An 18,243-nucleotide genomic window follows, 5' to 3' on the forward strand; every position below is an offset into this window, starting at 1 on the left:
TATGTTCAAACATCTTTTCCACAAAGCATATGTAATACACCTGGCTCGGCAGCATCACATACAGATGTTGAATCAGTTCCATCTATTCCTCAAAATTTGGGGGGCACAACTACTCCTACCAGCACACAGCCTCCTTCAAGAGAATTATTGTCAGAGTAGTATGTGACTTCATTGTTACCAATTCCTGGAACTACAGATTCCACTGATAAGAAGATATGGCTTGCCCCAGGAGCCAAACATAAGTAAGTTAGTTTTGATATACACATATTATATCAAAATGTTTTTTTTATAACTATCTAATTATATGATTTATTATTTTTTTCCAATAGTTATCTACCTTCAAAGGTTATTTCCAAAATAATCAAGTCTAAGTTTGATAGTCCATGGCCTACTTGGACCAAGGTGCCACAAGAAGTGAGGAATATGTGGTTTGAAGAGTTTAAGGTAACATATTTTAAAGTCATTGTGTTATGTAAATATTAAACCCATCAATTGTCTCTAACATGTAAACAATTCTAAAATAATTGTCAGGCATATATATTTATGGGTGATTATCTTAAATATTAGAGGGAGGGGGATAGTTTTAACAAAATTACTCTTGTATTTCATGTTATTAATGACTCCTATATATGTTATTATATAGCTCTATTTGATTTTTTTATTTGTAGAAAACATACAAATGGCTCTTTTAACATAATCTTATCATTAGATCTATTTTTGAGCATAAAGGCTCTATGATTTTAAAGAACATAATGTCTAAGTTATGAAGGAATAAAGATAAAGAGTCTTTGGATCACTCCTGATGTGAAGGAAGAGCTGCACACTCATTGGGTAGGAGAACAGTTTTAGAAGAAAAGCACTATTGCTAAACAAAATAGAGCTGTTGATGGTGGAGCATCTTTGTACACCGGTGGCTCTATATCTGTTGCTATGCATCGTGATAGAATGGTAATTATTTAAATTATCTTTTTTTTTAATCATTTCCTTCATTGGAACTTTACACTTGTATTATTATGCAGACTGAGCAACTTAAGTGAGTTCCCACAGCATTTGATATAATGGGAAAGACAAAAAAGAATAAAGCTAGAGAATGGGTCAATGACAAAGCCAAAAACATTGCAGTATATTCCTTTCTAAATATTACTTTTTAAAAATTTTAGCCTCACTTTTATTATAAATTATGATTAATAAGAGTATTAATTTTTTAGGATTAGTTTATTCGACATCGAGCTGAAGCCCATGCACATGATAATGATGATCATGGTGAAGAATGTGTCTCAGGTGACCATTCTGTAGCTGCTGATAATGCCATTTTTTTAGAAGTTGTTGGAGGAAAAAACAAGAAAGGTCATGTGTATGGGTTAGGACAATTGGGTGAAGAGTTTGTGACATCATCCTCTCCTTGTACTCAGTCTGATCCTAGTTCTAGCGTTAACTATCAGCAGATCATTGCCAACCTTAATGCAGAATTAGCAGCAAAGGACACACGCATTGATACTATGCAGTCTGAATTACGGAGGACCAATTCAAAACTATAGAAAACTGAGATCATTCTCCAACAAGTTGTTAAACACTTGAGAATTTCTACTAGTACCCAAATAGATGATTCTCATGTTGATGCTGATGATGTTGGTTCTCCTCATGATGACATTGATCCGCATTCATGATTTAAGACTTTCTTTTTCTATTTGTTATGTCAATGATTGTACCCTTTTTACAAAATAAGCTACACTTTTGTTATGGAGTGAAATATGTATTGTTATGGATTGTAAAATGCATTTTACTTCTTTAGATGTATTTTTTTACTATGTTTGTAAAATTTGACTATTAGCAGATTTTGTTATATATCATGTCTTATATAAGTATGTTTTGTTATATAAATAGGTCTTATTGAAAAAAATAATTTTAAAAAAGTATAATTATTCATTATAGTTTGCCACCAAATTTAGTCACCGAATTTAGCAACCAAATATTTGATAATATTTAGCCACCAAAATAGCAACTGAAAAAGATAGACATGAAATAGCAACCGAATTAGCCACTACCAGAATACAACCAATTAGCAACCAAATTAGCAACCGAAATTTGAAGTTGCAATTAGCGAGCGAATTAAGTGGTCACAGTTAGCAACCCAAATAGCTATTGCCTTCTTGGTGACAAATAGAGACCGAAATTAGCGATCAAAATTTAGCTTTGCAATTAGCGACTGAATTAAGAGGTCACAGTTAGCAACCGAAATAGCTACCACCTTGGTTGTGGCAAATAGCGACTAAATTTTTCGGTGGCTAAATTCAAATTTCTGCAACCGAATGCATTTTCGGTCACTAAATATGTTTACAACCAACATATTAGCTATCAATTTTAATCGATGGCTATTTCAATCGCTAAAAAAATTAGCTACCAATTTTTATATTTTAGCCACCAATTTTTTCGCTTGCAAAATACCCTTTTTCTTGTTGTGCAGCCTCCCCTTTGAGTCTTTTTACGAAATTTGAACATGTAGAATGGAGAGAGAGCTTCATAAACATGTGGGTTCCAATGGACGATATTATACACCCCAATACAACTGATGCATAGCAACCAAGTCATCACAACAGGTGCAACTAAAAATCCTATGCGTCCCATAATGTTGAAGCGCAAACAAAAAAACGAGTATTACGCAAGCAACTGGAACTTCAACATCTGCAGAAACCAATCACATTTCAGGAAACGCAATCCAAATACATTATATGAAATTGTGCTACAAACATAATAGATTATCCTACCCTATGTTGCATGGATACTTCAAAAGTCACCACGTATGAGTTGTATCCATTATAACACACTTGCATTCTTATCCGCTGCATATCCCACTGGCTTACGGGTTTTGACCTTGGCAAAAAAGCATTTCATGACAACTCAAAAACGACTTAATCAGTTTTTTTAAAACTTTTTTTAGCTATTTTAAGTAAATACTTAATCTTTTTTAAAAAAAATGCAAAAAATATTGTTTGGACTGAGGAATGATTATTTATGATAATTGTATTATTTAATTATTAATGTGATATTTCAGAGCTTTTAGAATTTTTTTTTATTTATAGGAATTTTTTTTTATTTTTGTAAAGTTATTTTTTGATAAAGACATGTTCGAGATTATCATAAAATATTCAATATGACATTCATAAATATAATTATATTTTACTTAATATATGTTTCGATACCCGTGTTTTAATATTTTAAAATTTTACCATATTTATGTGTCATCGAATCAAAGTCGTATCTGTACAGCATAGATCCTACTTAAGGCGCCAACAATGTTTAGAATCTTTAAGATGTCAATAAACAAATTCCTTCTCATTAAGCCACAGAAAATGGAAATCTTTAGCAAGGACAAAGGATATTTTATACCAGAAAATGGAAGCAACGGATAAGATTTTTAACTGCAGCTATAATAATAAGAAGAAATAATAAGAAGAAGAAAAAATAAAGTTTATACCAGAATAATGATACATCTCCCTAATATATGGACCACTTTCATTGGTCAGATCATAAACTACTCACTGCTTAGCCAACTTCACAAGGTGCTCATACAAGAATGCATATATTTAAAACCACTCAAGTGATTAATTTGCAAAAGAGTAGGTAATCATTAACCATTCTTAGAGTATCGTTAAATCCAAACTCTCTTGATATTGTTTCCCTCATTCTATCTCCAAAGGGAAAGGCAAATGTATATAGATGATAATTGATGTTTGAATTTAGACATATGTCACTCTGTACGAATAGGAGTGAAATTTCATTAGAATTGAAGCCAAGTGAAGGCTCAAAAGAACTTAAATATTAATTTTCTATCCTGATTTATAGTTTAGACAACCATGAATTTTTCATGGAAAAGCCGATGATCAGTTAAATTTGTATTAGAATTTTCAGAAACTGTTAGATGTGGAAGCATAAATCAAATGCAATAGTCAGCTTATTCTAATTTTTGTGTTTGCTGAATAGTGTATACAAAAGTAAAGTACAACAGTACAAACTATAATATGATTTGAATGGAAATCAAAACTATTTACAACTGGCCATAAACGATCAAATGGAAATTTAGCAGCCCATGGTAAGTGGGGAAATATTAAAGACACATATCATTACCCTATAGCAAAATCACAACTTGCAAAAGAAATATAGAAAGATTTTATGGGAACCACAGATGACCGTAGAAGAACAAATGAAAAATCCAGCAACCACGGAGCGGCATAAAAGCCTAATTTTAATAATGGCAGGACCACATTTTTGTATTTCAGATGCTGCCGTGATTATAATTTGTGTATTTAGGTCTCAATTAAGTTGAAGAGTACCCTGGATAATCATTACTTATGTATCACAAGGGAATAATATACACTGTTTATGACTAGTTTAATGGTGCCCATACCTGATTTTGTCATCCAATCAGATAATCACTTTACTCTTCCAGACAAATTCACAATAATTATTTAAAAACCTGAAAGCTTAACTTACAAAGGAATGACTATTCTCAGCTTTCTGTGCTTGATATTCTAATTAATGATGCTATGCTTTGCATCTCAGCCACAACCCACAAGTTTTATGTTCAATATTATCAAGTTGGCAGGAATTATGTATTTTAACATTAGCATGACAGTGATTTGACTTTGATCAAAACAAGGAAGTTGGCCCTGATTATATTTATAGGGACCACAATACTGCATCCTTGGACGCATTTGGTTCCCCCTTTTTGTCCACTAATTTAAACGACTTGCTATTGTTAGAATAAAAGGGAAGCATTTAAAAGTTCAAATAGATTTTATTAAAAATAACATTAACCAAAAATATTGATACCTAACAACAATAATTTTATGATTGATTTCTTACAGCATATGTACCATTCAAGGCGGAAATGTCCTCTCCACAAAACAACCACAATGAAAATATTCCAAGGAATAGTTCCAGATGTCAAGCATTTTGGAATTTACTAATCAAAATTGAATTTTGACAATTTCAATTCTATAATTATGTGTGCAATTGTAATACAAACTGACAGAATGAACCAATTTGGATAAATTTATGGAGAAGTTTTTGTAAGAGAAAAAAATCAGTGTCATGCTAAATTGATTAAAAATAATTAATTATTTTGATCGTTAAGTTATGTGAAATTTTATTATGTTTTATACTAATTTTTTTCTCCTATAAATTTTTTTCTCAAAATTTATTTAAACAGAACAAATATCCAATACTAAACTTCAATGATAATAAACCTCCCTGTGGCTCATTAAAATTAACATATATCTCTCTTGTTCATGGATGCTTAACCTCCCAAGAAAACAAACTAAAATATAACCTCATCTAAAATTTATAAAAAGCAAACCAAAAAAAAAAAAAAAAAACTGCAAATAATGAAATGAATAAGACTTCTTAAACAAAAGCAAATTACTTGTATTCAGATAGGAACTTACATCTATGCTGCTCCTTAGACATGGAAAGTTCCAAGCCCGACACAGCAGAGAAAACTGCATAATTACCAAAAAACCAAAAATTTCAGTGATCAAGATCCACCGTCAATTACCCAAAAAACACAAACACAATATAGCAAACCCCAATACCAGAAATTGCAGGCGTAAGCCCACCATCACCAATAACCATAAAAGTCCCAATCAAAGCCAGAATAAGCAGCACCCTCTACAGCACCTTGTGTTTCTCCAAAACCGATTTCAACACCAACCCAATATTTTTCTTATCAATTGGCACTGTTCTATCCTCATCTGCAAGCTGAACATTAGGCAACAAACCCCCCTGGGCATGCCTGCACAGCAGCGAGTACAGAGCAAAGGTTCCTCCTTCGCCATTGTCATCTGCTCTTAGCACAATGAACACATGCTTGAGTAGTGGAATCAGTGTGAGCGTCCAGAACACGAAGGACAACACCCCATATATCTCTTCATTGCTCTCTGAGTGCTGAATGTCCTCAGCAAAAGTGTTTTTGTAAACGTAAAGGGGAGATGTGCTTAAATCTCCATACACAACGCCCAAACTCTGATAAGCCAAAGTTAAAACTATCTTCCTGTTAAAAGCTGAAATATTGTAAAGAAATACTGAAGGGAAAGTTCTCTTATTCAATGGAATAATAGTGGCTTATATAGCCTACATGAAGTGCAAAAACAATACGTAAAAATCTTAACCCACGTTGCATAGCAACAAACCCCACGCTACATGATAACAGACCGAACAAAAAGGAAACTGATTCTAAAAACCAGGACTTTTTAAACAAACTTTGACTTAAGCTACTGACATTCCCTCCCTTAAGCTAGATGCATTTGAAGCTAGCTTACTTCAGTGACCTTCATTACTCCAAGCATGCTACGAAGCTTTTCAAACCTCTCAAGTTTTAAAGATTTTGTCATTATGTCCGCAACTTGGTTCTTAGAACTGCAATAACTTAGTTTTACAACTTCATCCTTTACCATATCTCTGAGAAAATAAAATCGTACTGCAATGTGTTTGTTTTTGCCATGAAAGACTGGGTTCTTAGACAGTTGAATAGTAGAATTATTGTCACATAATATCACTGTGTCAGTTGCTTCCTTCTCTTCAGCTCCAAGTTGTTCTAGAATCCCTCTAATCCAAATACATTGCAAGCACAGGATGCTACAGTAATGTATTCTGCCTCAGTGGTGGATAAGCTTACAACGGGTTGCTTCTTCAAGGCCCATGACACAGCTCCACACCCCATAACAAGTACTAGACCAGAAGTACTTCTGCGATCATCCAAGTCTCGTGCATAGTTGCTATCAGTATAAGCTATAAGGTTTGCACTTTTTCTTCCAGTTTTGTAGAAAATCCCGTGCTCTGCAGTTCCTTTCACATATCTGAGAAGTCGTTTTGTTGCTGCCCAGTGAGATTCCTTTGGATTGGCCATCAACCTGCTAATCAAACTGGTCCCAAACATTAAGTCAGGGCGAGTTACTGTTAGATACATGAGACTGCCCACTGCTTGTTTGAATTTTGTAGCATCTACTCTAGAGCCATCTTTATCCTTTGACAGATTGGTTCCTGGAACAATTAGGTTTCTTATCGGATTACAATTTGTCATGTTGAACCGTGCTAGTATTTCTTGAGCATATCTTCGCTGACAAATGAAAATCCCAACATCACTTGGAATTACTTCTATCCCAAGGAAATGTCTCATCCTTCCCAAATCAGACATATCAAACTTTAACATCATTGAGCCTTTAAATTGTTCACACATTCTCCTATTGTTTCCAGTGAAAATCAGATCATCCACATAAAGGCTAACTATCAGAATAGTGTGCTCACTGGGACGTTTTTCAAAATTCTCTTTAGCAAAATATGTCTCAATTTTGCTATACCAAGCTCTTGGAGCTTGTTTAAGGCCGTATAGTGCCTTTTTTTAATTTGTAGACTTTGCCTTTATTTCCTTCTTTGATAAAACCTTCAGACTGTTGTACGTACACTTCTTCCTTGAGCTCAACATGGAGAAAGACACTCTTGACGTCAAGTTGGAACACCTCTCATCTGTGTTGAGCTGCTAAAGCTAACAGTATCCGCACAGTGTTGAGCCTTGCTACTGGGGCAAACACTTTGGTGTAGTCCATGCCATACTGCTGTGAGTACCCTTTTGCCACCAACCGTGCCTTGTGCTTCTCAACATTCCCACGTTTATTGAGCTTAGTTTTAAAGATCCATTTAACTCCAATAGGTGTGACTCCATTTGGAGCATCACTTAGTTCCCATGTTTTGTTTCTTTCAATTGCTTTGATCTCCATATTCATTAATTCTCTCCACTTCAAGCTTTGAGAGGCTTCTTCGTAGGAGCGAGGGTCCATTTTCTGCCATCATCAGTGCCATTAGACTTGCTTCTTCGACAGAGAAGTTTGTGTAATCTGCCATCCAATTTGGTTTCCTTCTTAGTCGTACCGCCCTCCCTTCAACTGGGCAATCGTGTTCCTCGTAGTCTGGGCTCATCGATGCTTGCTTGTACAGATCCATGGTCTTCACTTCTAGTTGCATTTATGTCTTCTTCCCAGTCCAATGTATAATTGTTTTTTGGCTTTCTCCAGTTCCTTGCCAATCCTAACTCTTGTCTTATTCAAAGATCACATCTCCGCTTATAATGATCCCTTTTGCTATAGGATCAAACAATTTGTAAGCTTTAGATTCATCACTGACTCCTAGAAAGACACACCGTTTACTTTTGTCATCAAGTTTGCTTCTCTTTTGATCTGGTACGTGAGCATGAGCTAAGCATCCAAAGACCCGGAAGTGATCCACCTCTGGCTTTTCACCACTCCATGCTTCCTCTAGAGTTTTCTGTTCAACTGCTGAAGTTGGACTCCTATTTTGTACATGGATGCACCATTTAGCTACTTCAGGCCATATTGCTTTGGGGACTTGTCTCTCGTTCAGTGTTGCTCGTACTGCATCCATGAGTGTTTTATTTTTCTATTCAGTGACCCCATTTTGTTGAGGCATATAGGCAATGGTTAATTGTCTTGAAATTCCTTGATCCTTGTAGAAGTCTTCAAAATCTATTGAGGTAAATTCACCTCCTCGATCGGTTCTTAGACAAGTGATGGATGCACCAGTTTCCTTTTCAATGCAAGCTTTGAATCTTTTGAACATAGTGAATGCTTCTGACTTCTCTTGCAAAAAATAGATCGAGGTTTTACGAAAAAAATCATCAATAAAGTTTAATATATACCTCTTATTACTGTTTGAGGATGGTGTTATGGGACCACAAATATCAGCATGAATCAGCTGAAGTTGTCTTGAGGCCCTCCACAAACTTTTCTTTGGTATTGACTCTCATTGCTGCTTGCCAAGTGAGACAGGTAGTGCATATTCCTTTTGGGGACTTTAACAATGGAAGTCCAATGACCATCTTCTTACATGCAAGTGTATTTAGTCTTTTGTAGTTAAGGTGGCCAAAACGGCAGTGCCACAGGTGGGCTTCTTAGTCTGAGGTGGTATCGGCTTGCATGCACATGGAATCTTTGGGTGCTGCAGTGGCTGTTACATAAAACATCCGATTTCCCTTCACACTAGTGTGCATGATTAACCCCTTCTCTGGATGAAACACTTTGCAGCTACCATTTTGTATTAAGATGGATAAACCCTTTTCTTGGAGTTGGCCTAAGCTCAGCAGATTATTTTTAAGTTCAGGGACAAAGTAGACATCAAAGATTACTTGTGTAATGCCATTAATTTGTACACGGAAGTTTCCTTTGCCTACAACTGTTATTGTGGTATTGTTTCTAAGTTTCACAGTTCTGCACAATCCTTCTTCCATTTCCGCAAACCATTCCTTATTTCCTATCATGTGATTGCTGCAGCCGGAGTCCAAGAACCATACTTCTTCATGGATGGTTTGATGAACCTCTTCATATGCCACAAGTAAAAGCTCTTCGTCTTCTCCTTCAAGCTCTGCATAATTAGCCTTCTTCTCCCAATCTGGGCACTCATATTGTAAGTGACCCAGTTTGTGACACTTAAAGCACTCCATGATTGCTTTATTGAATGGTTGTTTGCCTATGCCTCTTCCTCCTTTGCTGCTGCGTCCCCCTCTGAATGCACCCCTGCCTCTTCTACCCTAAGGAGGTCGATCGTCATCGGTTATCTTCAAGACTTGTTCTTCTGTTTGGAATCCTTGCATGCGTTACTCATGCACCAGAAGACTGTCATGCAATTCATCAATGCTTAAAATACCCAAATCATTTGATTCCTCTATCGAACATGCAACATAGTTGAACTTAGGTGTCAAGGATCTGAGTATTTTGCTAACAACTGTGCTTGCCTCCATTGCTTCACCATTTGATTTCTTTTTGTTGACCACATGGAGAGTTATGCCCATATAGTATCAATGGTCTCTCCTTCTTTCATAGTAAGTAACTCAAACTCTCGTCTCAGTGCCTGAACCTGTGCCCGTTTCACCTTTGTGGATCCCTGATACTTCCTCTGCATAAAGCTCCATATTGCCTTTGAAGTGCTCTTATCAAGAATAGTTTCAAGAATTTCTCTGTCAATAGCTTGAAACAGGAAATTCTTAGTCTTTGAGTTTGGCCTCTTCGATACTCTTTCGTTGTGCCTCAGTTGTTGTTCCAGTTGCAAGAGTTGGTATACCTTCTTCTAGAAGATGCCACATTTCTTTGCTTCATAGGAAGTTCTTCATAGTCATTGACCAAAAGTTATAGTGACATCAAACTTTGGAATGGCTGGTTGAACAAATTTTTTAGATGCAGACATATTTAACCTTTGAGATATTTCTCAAACTCACTTATGCACTGTGATTGCATAGGTTTCTTTCCTCACACTTGCTGCGCAAATTTTCTCTTCGCACTTGCTCTTGCCTTACATGCACATGTGTTGTTGCTCACACTGCTCGATGTTTCGCTCCTCTCCGCACACTGTATCAGGCCCTTTACAAAGCTCTTATACCAATTGTTAAAAGCTGAAATATAAAGTAAAAAAATACTGAAGGGAAAGTTCTCTTATTCAATGGAATAACAGTGGCTTATATAGCCTACATGAAGTGCAAAAACAATACATAAAAATCCTAACCCACGTTGCATAGCAACAAACCCCACGCTACATGATAACAGACCGGACAAAAAGGAAACTGATTCTAAAAACCAGGACTTATTCAAAAACATGTTTAAACAAACTTTGACTTAAGCTACTGACACTTCCATGATTCCCCCTGCATGGTGAGATGAGTATTATGTCGAAATTCAAGTTTATTTTTTCAATGGAATTTCACATACTCGGCAACATATTCATATTCCCACATGGCTTACCTTAATTGAGTTTTTGTAGATCACAGACTCCAGATCCATGAGGGAATGTCTCAGAACAACGAAACAACCTTTTCGCTTTTCTGGTGTTTTCAGCTAGTTAATGGAAAATGAATACCACCCTCCCCAGTTCGGGCTAGTGAATGGAAAATAAAATTTGCTTTCGGAAATAAGAGAGTTTGGTATAACTCCCGGTGCTTCTCTTCCTTTGTTTTTGGTTTTTTTGTTTTCTTTCCAATTACGATATAAAAAGATTGTGTTGGGGAAGTAGCTAGAGGCACAAATGCAGACAAAACAATAACAAACGTACAAAACAACATAAAACACCCCACAACAAGGATGTTAGATGATACAAGAAAATTAGATTAGCAAGTTGTAATCGGGTGAATTAACAGTAGTTAGTTGCTGAGTTGGCAAACTGTTAATAGTTAGTTAACTTCTGTCTTTTGGGGAAGTGGTCGGGAAAAGTCACGGCTACCTTCATTATATAGTAGTTAGCTGAGATTCAATTGAATCAGCATGTTGTATAAAATTCTCCAAGAATTCTTCTCTGTATCTTTCATCCCAATATCAATAAAGTTCGGATATCATTCTTTTTCTTTGATATCCCTATCACCCGAAATCTTCGAAGTTCTTCTTCTTCCTATAATTTCTGTATCAAGTGGTATCAGTAGGTAACCTTCCAACCACGATTTCCATGGCTAACAACACTCGCACCGTTCGTGAAGATTTTGAGAGCTTTAAGGCTTCAATGGAGACACGTTTTTCGGATCTTGGAACTTCTTTGGAAGCACGCTTCATGGAAATTGGAGCTTCACTGAGAAACAATCTGGAAGAAATGTTTTGCAATCAAGAAAGCAATGCTATGTCCAATTCCGGTCATCATTCTCGATCCTATTCTTGTCGCACGCGTTTGGCTAGAATCGATTTTCCTCGATTTAACGGAGATGGCGTGAAACAATGGTTAATTCAATGCGAGACCTTCTTTTCTGTGGATGATACACCGGAGGATTGCAAAGTGAAATTGGCAGTGGTTCATTTTGAGGGCAAGGCCCTGCAATGGCACAATGCCTATGTCAAGAATGTGGGTTTATTGAATCTTCCATCTTGGAGTGAGTACACCAAGATCCTAATTGCTCGTTTTGGTGATGTATGTGAGGATCCTATGGCTGAGTTGATGAAGTTAAGACAAAAAGGTTCTGTTCAAGACTACCATGAAACTTTTGATCAACTAGTTTCTCAAGTGGAACTTTCGGAGGTTAATCAACTAAGCTGTTTCTTGGGAGGTTTGCGTCATGATGTACAAATGATGGTGCGAATGTTCCAACCCAGTTCAGTGACGAAAGCCTTCTCCTTAGCCAAGATGTATGAATCTGCCAATACCAATTCTAGTGTTACCAAGACCTTCCCAAAGCCCACCAAACCAACCTCTTCCCAAACCTTTCCTTCATCCAAACCTGACAAAAATTCTGAACCCCTGCTTTCCACTCCTGGACCTCAAACACAGGCCGCCAATAAAAACCAAACACAAACCACCAATAGGCTTAGTCCTGCGTATATGAATGACAGAAGGGCAAAGGGGTTATGCTACTTCTGTGATGAACCCTTCTCTACTGCACATGCTCAGACTCATAAAAAGCTTCAGATACATGTGATTGAGGTGACTGATGATGAGGCTCCAGTGGAGGCTGATTCTCGTAACCTTGAGGCAGCAAACTTGGAGGATGGTAATCCCTTAATTTCTGTTAACGCTATGACTGGTATAGCTAATTTCAGAACAATGAGAGTGACAGGATATTTTGGAAAAAAACCTCTGCATTTGCTAATTGATAGTGGTAGCACACATAATTTCTTAGATGTGGAAGTTGCTAAGAAATTAGGTTGTAGAATTGTGAAAATGGATCCTGTTAATGTGTCTGTTGCTGATGGCACTCGGGTGCTGATTGATTCCATGGTAAAGAATTTTGTTTGGTCATTACAAAACACTCAGTTTAGCTGTGATATTATGTTGATTCCTCTGGGCTGTTGTGATCTAGTTTTGGGAGTGGAGTGGCTGGTAACACTTGGTGATATTACATGGAATTTCAACAAATTGTCTATGCAATTTTTCTTCCAAGGCAGGAAACATGTATTAAGAGGAACTACTTCAGTAAATGTGAAAACAATTAGAAGACACCATATGACTAAGGCCTTACAGGAAGGGGCCCATTTTTCTATGCTGCATCTTAGTGACAATGAGGAAAGATTGCTGCACTCCCTTACAAGTCATACTTCTGAACATTCAGTCGACCCTGCGGTAGCTGCTTTGTTACTGAAATTTGAAGACCTATTCAAAGAACTTACTAGTTTACCTCCAAAAAGACAGGGTCATGACCATAAGATTCCATTGCTTCAAGGCACTAATCCAGTTAACAAAAGACCTTACAGGTATGCAAAGCCGCAAAAAGACATTATTGATGGACTGGTGAAGGAATACTTGGCTTCCGGCATTATTCAACAAAGCAGCAGTCCATTTGCCAGTCCTGTGGTGTTGGTAGGCAAGAAGGATGGTTCATGGAGACTGTGTGTTGATTATAGAGAGCTGAACAAGTCTACCATAAAGAATAGATTTCCTATCCCATTGGTGGATGATCTTTTAGATGAGCTGTATGGTTCCTCAATCTTCTCTAAAATTGATCTAAGATCTGGTTATAACCAGGTTAGGATGGATGAGGATGATGTGTACAAGACTGCATTTAGAACCCATGGAGGGCATTTTGAATACTTAGTGATGCCATTCGGGCTAACTAATGCCCCTGCAACCTTTCAAGGATTGATGAATGAGGTGTTTAAGGACTTTTTAAGGAGATTCTTACTTGTGTTTTTTGATGATATTTTAATTTACAGCAGGTGTTTGGCAGACCATTTGCAGCATCTTGAACAGGTGTTATTAACCATGAGAAAGGAGTCTTTGTTTGCTAGGAGATCCAAATGTTACTTTGGTGTGGACAGAGTGGAGTATCTAGGGCATTTTATCTCCAAGGACGGTGTAGCTACAGATCCGGCAAAAATCCAAGCAGTACAGCAATGGCCTTGGCCCCAAACCTTGAAGCAGCTGAGAGGGTTTCTAGGTTTGGCTGGATACTACAGAAGATTTGTAAGGCATTATGGGATTCTTTCCAGACCACTCACTGATATGTTGAAAAAGGACAATTTTGCTTGGTCTCAAGCAGCGAAGGATGCTTTTCAAAAGCTTAAGGACAGCTTGATTAAGGCTCCAGTTCTTGCTTTGCCTGACTTTAACAAGACATTTGTGGTGGAGGTTGATGCTAGTGGGTCTGGATTAGGGGCTGTGCTCATGCAGGAACATCACCCTCTAGCATTCATAAGTAGATCCCTGAACAAGCAACAACAATCTTTCTCTACATATGAAAAGGAACTTCTTGCTGTGGTGTTTTCCGTCCAGAAATGGAGACATTACTTACTGGCCAAGAAGTTCACTATAAGAACTGATCATAGGAGCTTGAAATTCCTATTAGATCAGAGATGGACTACCTCTTTTCAGCAGAAATGGTTAGTCAAGTTGATGGAGTTTGATTTTGACATAGAGTATCGACAAGGTAAGGAAAATGTTGCTGCGGATGCTCTTTCAAGGAGGGAAGAGATCTTTTGTAATGTTGTAGTGACAATGCAACCTGCTTCAGAATTATTGGCTAGGATTAAGGAGTCTTGGTCTGTTGATCCTGCAATTGTCAAATTGATTCAAGAGCTGGAAACCAATGCTGCTAGGCATCAGCGTTATCTTTGGCAGAGGGGTGAACTCAAAAGAAAAGGTAAATTGGTAATAGGGAAGGATTTACAGCTGAGATCTGATATCCTACAATGGTTGCATAGCTCTGCGGTTGGTGGCCATTCTGGAAGAGATGCAACTTTAAAAAGGGTTAAAGCAGTTGTGTATTGGAAAGGACTTACTAATGATGTAAAGGCTTTTGTTCAAGCTTGTACTGTTTGTCAACAATGTAAACATGATACTTCTGCTTATCCTGGCCTCCTTCAACCTTTACCTATCCCTGGCCATGTGTGGCAGCATATTACTATGGATTTCATAGATGGGTTGCCTATGTCATTTGGAAAACAGGTGATATATGTGGTAGTGGATAGACTGAGTAAGGCAGCACACTTTATAAGCCTTTCCCATCCTTATACAGCTGCAGAGGTGGCCCAATCATTCTTGGACAATATCTTTAAACTTCATGGCTTCCCTGACAGCATTACATGTGATAGAGATCCAATCTTTGTCAGTAAGTTTTGGCAGGAATTAATGGCACTACAAGGGGTCCAAGTGCAGCTCTCAACAGCCTATCATCCTCAAACCGATGGGCAGACTGAGGTGGTGAACAGATGCTTGGAAGCATACTTGAGATGCATGTGTGCTGAAAGACCTGGCCAATGGTCTAGGTGGTTACCACTTGCTGAGTGGTGGTACAATACAAGCTTCCACAGTGCCATTCAAACTTCTCCTTATGAAGTTGTGTACAAATCAGCCTCCTCCAATCCATCTTCCTTATTTGACTGGAAGTGCACAAGTGGAGTTAGTGGATAGAAGTTTGCAGAGAAAAGAAGAGATGTTGAAGGTGATCAAGTTCCATATGAGAAGAGCACAAGACAGGATGAAACAGCTAGCAGATAAGCATAGAACTGACAGGGAATTCAGCATTGGTGACCTTGTATATATCAAGCTTCAATCTTACAGGCAGATTTCTGTGAGCAATAGGGTCAATGCCAAATTGGCTCCCAAGTATTATGGTCCATTTCCTATTGAAGATCGAGTAGGATCAGTTGCTTACAAGCTTAAATTGCCATCTCAGTCACAAATTCATAATGTGTTCCATGTCTCTCAGCTTAAGAAACATGTTGGCCAAGCTGTAGTTTCGTCTAATCTACCTGTTTCTGTGGAGTCCAGTGCAATTGATAAGGAGCCTGAAGTCATCTTGGATCGCATGACAGTTAAGAGGAAGGGAATAGCAGTCACTAAGGTATTGGTTAAGTGGAAGCATCATCTTCCAGAGGATGCAACTTGGGAGTTCTTTTATGATCTCAAGCAGAAATTTCCTCAATTTAATCCTTGAGGTCAAGGATTATGCTATGGAGGAGGAATTGATACAGGAAAATTAGATTAGCAAGTTGTAATCGGGTGAATTAACAGGAGTTAGTTGCTGAGTTGGCAAACTGTTAATAGTTAGTTAACTTCTGTCTTTTGGGGAAGTGGTCGGGAAAAGTCACGGCTACCTTCATTATATAGTAGTTAGCTGAGATTCAATTGAATCAGCATGTTGTATAAAATTCTCCAAGAATTCTTCTCTGTATCTTTCATCCCAATATCAATAAAGTTCGGATATCATTCTTTTTCTTTGATATCCCTATCACCCGAAATCTTCGAAGTTCTTCTTCTTCCTAGAATTTCTGTATCATTAGAGAAGAGTGTTGTGACGGGAAGGATGAACGGTGAAGTGTTGTCAGAATGGGAGCTTTGAGAATCAGATTATTAGAATAATTAGTGGGTGAATTTCCCTGCGCTGTAGAGGGAACAAAGACGAAGGCGTGTTTTGTTTAGCAGTGAAAGATGGTGGTGGTGAGTGGTGAGTTTTGGTTCTTGGTTCTGTTTTCTTTTTCTTTTTCCTTTACTTTCATTTTTTTAATGTTGTATTGCATTGTAGTTTGGTTGGGCAGGGAATATTTTTGGGCCATGATATTCGATATTTTGAGATATACTATTCACATGGCTGTGTGTGACTGAAAGATCATCACATGACATGAGTTACAAGCATTTTGTCGCTGGGTAAGAAACGTAGAGAGCGTTGCATTTGAGAATGCATTAATTGCAACCCGCTACTAACTAGAAGTTCCTGGACTAAGGCTAAGAGAAGCTCTCCTGTCAAGCCTTTGATTCAATGCCATTTCGAAACAATAACACTGACCACTCCTCAAACCACTGAAAGAGACACCTTCATCTCTATTTCTACCCTTTTCTCCAACCATGCTAATTATGCGAAAGTTTTCAGTTTACCAGCTGTAAGCAGCTCTTACAATACATACGAACTCTTAATGACGTGCATAAAGGAGTTAAATTTTTCGAATTTTTTTCTTATCTTTAGTTAAATAAATAAATAAATATAAATTTCAAAATAGGTTCCATAACGATTTGGGAGCGAGGTTTATTAACTCGATTTTTCTCTTTGGTGCATTTATCATGAATTAGTATGATAATTATGTACGGATATAAAAAAGACAATTTAAATTTTAAACTTTTTTAATAAATGTTTGTTAATAAATTTCAACGTAACATGAGTTTATTAAAAAAAATATTTATTATATTAAATATATAAAAAGTATAATAAATATTTTATTTTCTAATAAAATCTTATAATTCTTAAATATTTAAGTTTAACAACTGGAGTTAATAAAATTATTTTTAATCTAGTTAAGATTCACTGTAAAAATAATAAAATTTTATTAAAATTTGAAATATTTAATATTATCAATATATTAAATTTAATAAGTCTTTATAAAAATTACTTCATCTTTTCCTTCTTATTTATGACTTAAAGTTATTTCACACAATTTATTGATGAGTAGAAAAAGAAAGAAAATAAATTATAAAATAAAAAAACTAGTTCAATTATTTCTCTTGAGAACATCATCAATTAAAAATAAAGAAGACGATTTAAAATTCTAAAAGTTGAGACAATCTTTAAACACATCTTAGCAAGGATGTCTATAATGGTATTTATAGACCTATGAATATACTTTAAACTAATTATCTAAGACTTTCACAATAACACCCCCAATGTTTAACACTTTCAATATCTAAGTTGAACAATTGAATTGCATCAAGTGAATCAATTTCATAGCAAATCTTTTAATACATTCTAGTCCAAGTTAGGTGCAAGTCATCTTAAATAACATTGAATTCAACCAGTGGTGTGCTTCCTAAATACCATAATGGCCCAAAAATTCTCCAATAACAACCATTATGAGCTTGAATCCAAATTTTCAATTTTTCAAAGCTAGTTTGAATAGTTTCTCTAAGGAAAACATTAGTGTTAGACCTGTATTTTCATATACGTGTATATGTATTATTCCTTTAATTCGTGTTACAATAGTTTGACTATATGCATTGAAATGAAAATGAAATATGTGAGATGCATAGTTGCTACATAAAGAATTGCACGTTTGCAATGTTATGTGGTTGCTTTGTTTGATGTAATTAGTGGTGGGGTTTGTGATCAATCTTTAAGTGTTTTTGTGTGTGCTAACATGGGAATTATAACAGTGTAATTAGTGGTGGGGTTTGTGATCAATCTTTAAGTGTTTTTGTGTGTGCTAACATGGGAATTATAACATAGGACTTGTATTGCCTTCATTCTGAGAAAAATAGGAGTTCTGGTGCAGAGTTTCTCCCTCAAAT

At 36.5% G+C, this 18,243-nt stretch overlaps 3 protein-coding genes across 3 annotated transcripts; all 3 read right to left on the bottom strand.

Annotated features, from left to right (window-relative positions):
- Nucleotides 1-5,667: 5,667 nt before the first annotated feature.
- On the bottom strand, nucleotides 5,668-6,452 carry LOC113862355 (potassium transporter 8-like). Its single transcript, XM_027495446.1, has 2 exons — nucleotides 6,318-6,452; nucleotides 5,668-6,021 (listed from the first exon to the last, which is right to left on the bottom strand). The coding sequence occupies exons 1-2, from the start codon at nucleotides 6,450-6,452 to the stop codon at nucleotides 5,668-5,670; spliced, it is 489 nt and encodes a 162-aa protein (XP_027351247.1).
- A 140-nt stretch (nucleotides 6,453-6,592) lies between these two features.
- On the bottom strand, nucleotides 6,593-7,210 carry LOC113862356 (uncharacterized mitochondrial protein AtMg00810-like). Its single transcript, XM_027495447.1, has one exon. The coding sequence runs from the start codon at nucleotides 7,208-7,210 to the stop codon at nucleotides 6,593-6,595; it is 618 nt and encodes a 205-aa protein (XP_027351248.1).
- A 307-nt stretch (nucleotides 7,211-7,517) lies between these two features.
- LOC113862357 (uncharacterized mitochondrial protein AtMg00820-like) lies at nucleotides 7,518-7,995 on the bottom strand. The gene is made up of 2 exons (XM_027495449.1): nucleotides 7,924-7,995; nucleotides 7,518-7,835 (listed from the first exon to the last, which is right to left on the bottom strand). The coding sequence occupies exons 1-2, from the start codon at nucleotides 7,993-7,995 to the stop codon at nucleotides 7,518-7,520; spliced, it is 390 nt and encodes a 129-aa protein (XP_027351250.1).
- Nucleotides 7,996-18,243: the final 10,248 nt, after the last annotated feature.

This window comes from Abrus precatorius, unplaced genomic scaffold (assembly GCF_003935025.1).
Source record: "Abrus precatorius isolate BTA unplaced genomic scaffold, Abrus_2018 Scaffold3, whole genome shotgun sequence".
In the NCBI taxonomy this organism is placed as follows: Eukaryota; Viridiplantae; Streptophyta; class Magnoliopsida; order Fabales; family Fabaceae; genus Abrus; species Abrus precatorius.

Bases quoted from the DNA above. Each gene is read 5' to 3' on its own strand.
- LOC113862355 (XM_027495446.1), bottom strand. From the start codon at position 6,452: ATGGTAAAGGATGAAGTTGTAAAACTAAGTTATTGCAGTTCTAAGAAC. The intron at 6,022-6,317 runs GTAAGCTAGCTT...TTGGCTTATCAG, and splicing joins GAGTAATGAAGGTCACTGAA to AGTTTGGGCGTTGTGTATGG.
- LOC113862356 (XM_027495447.1), bottom strand. From the start codon at position 7,210: ATGATGTTAAAGTTTGATATGTCTGATTTGGGAAGGATGAGACATTTC.
- LOC113862357 (XM_027495449.1), bottom strand. From the start codon at position 7,995: ATGGATCTGTACAAGCAAGCATCGATGAGCCCAGACTACGAGGAACAC. The intron at 7,836-7,923 runs GTACGACTAAGA...TGATGATGGCAG, and splicing joins GCCCAGTTGAAGGGAGGGCG to AAAATGGACCCTCGCTCCTA.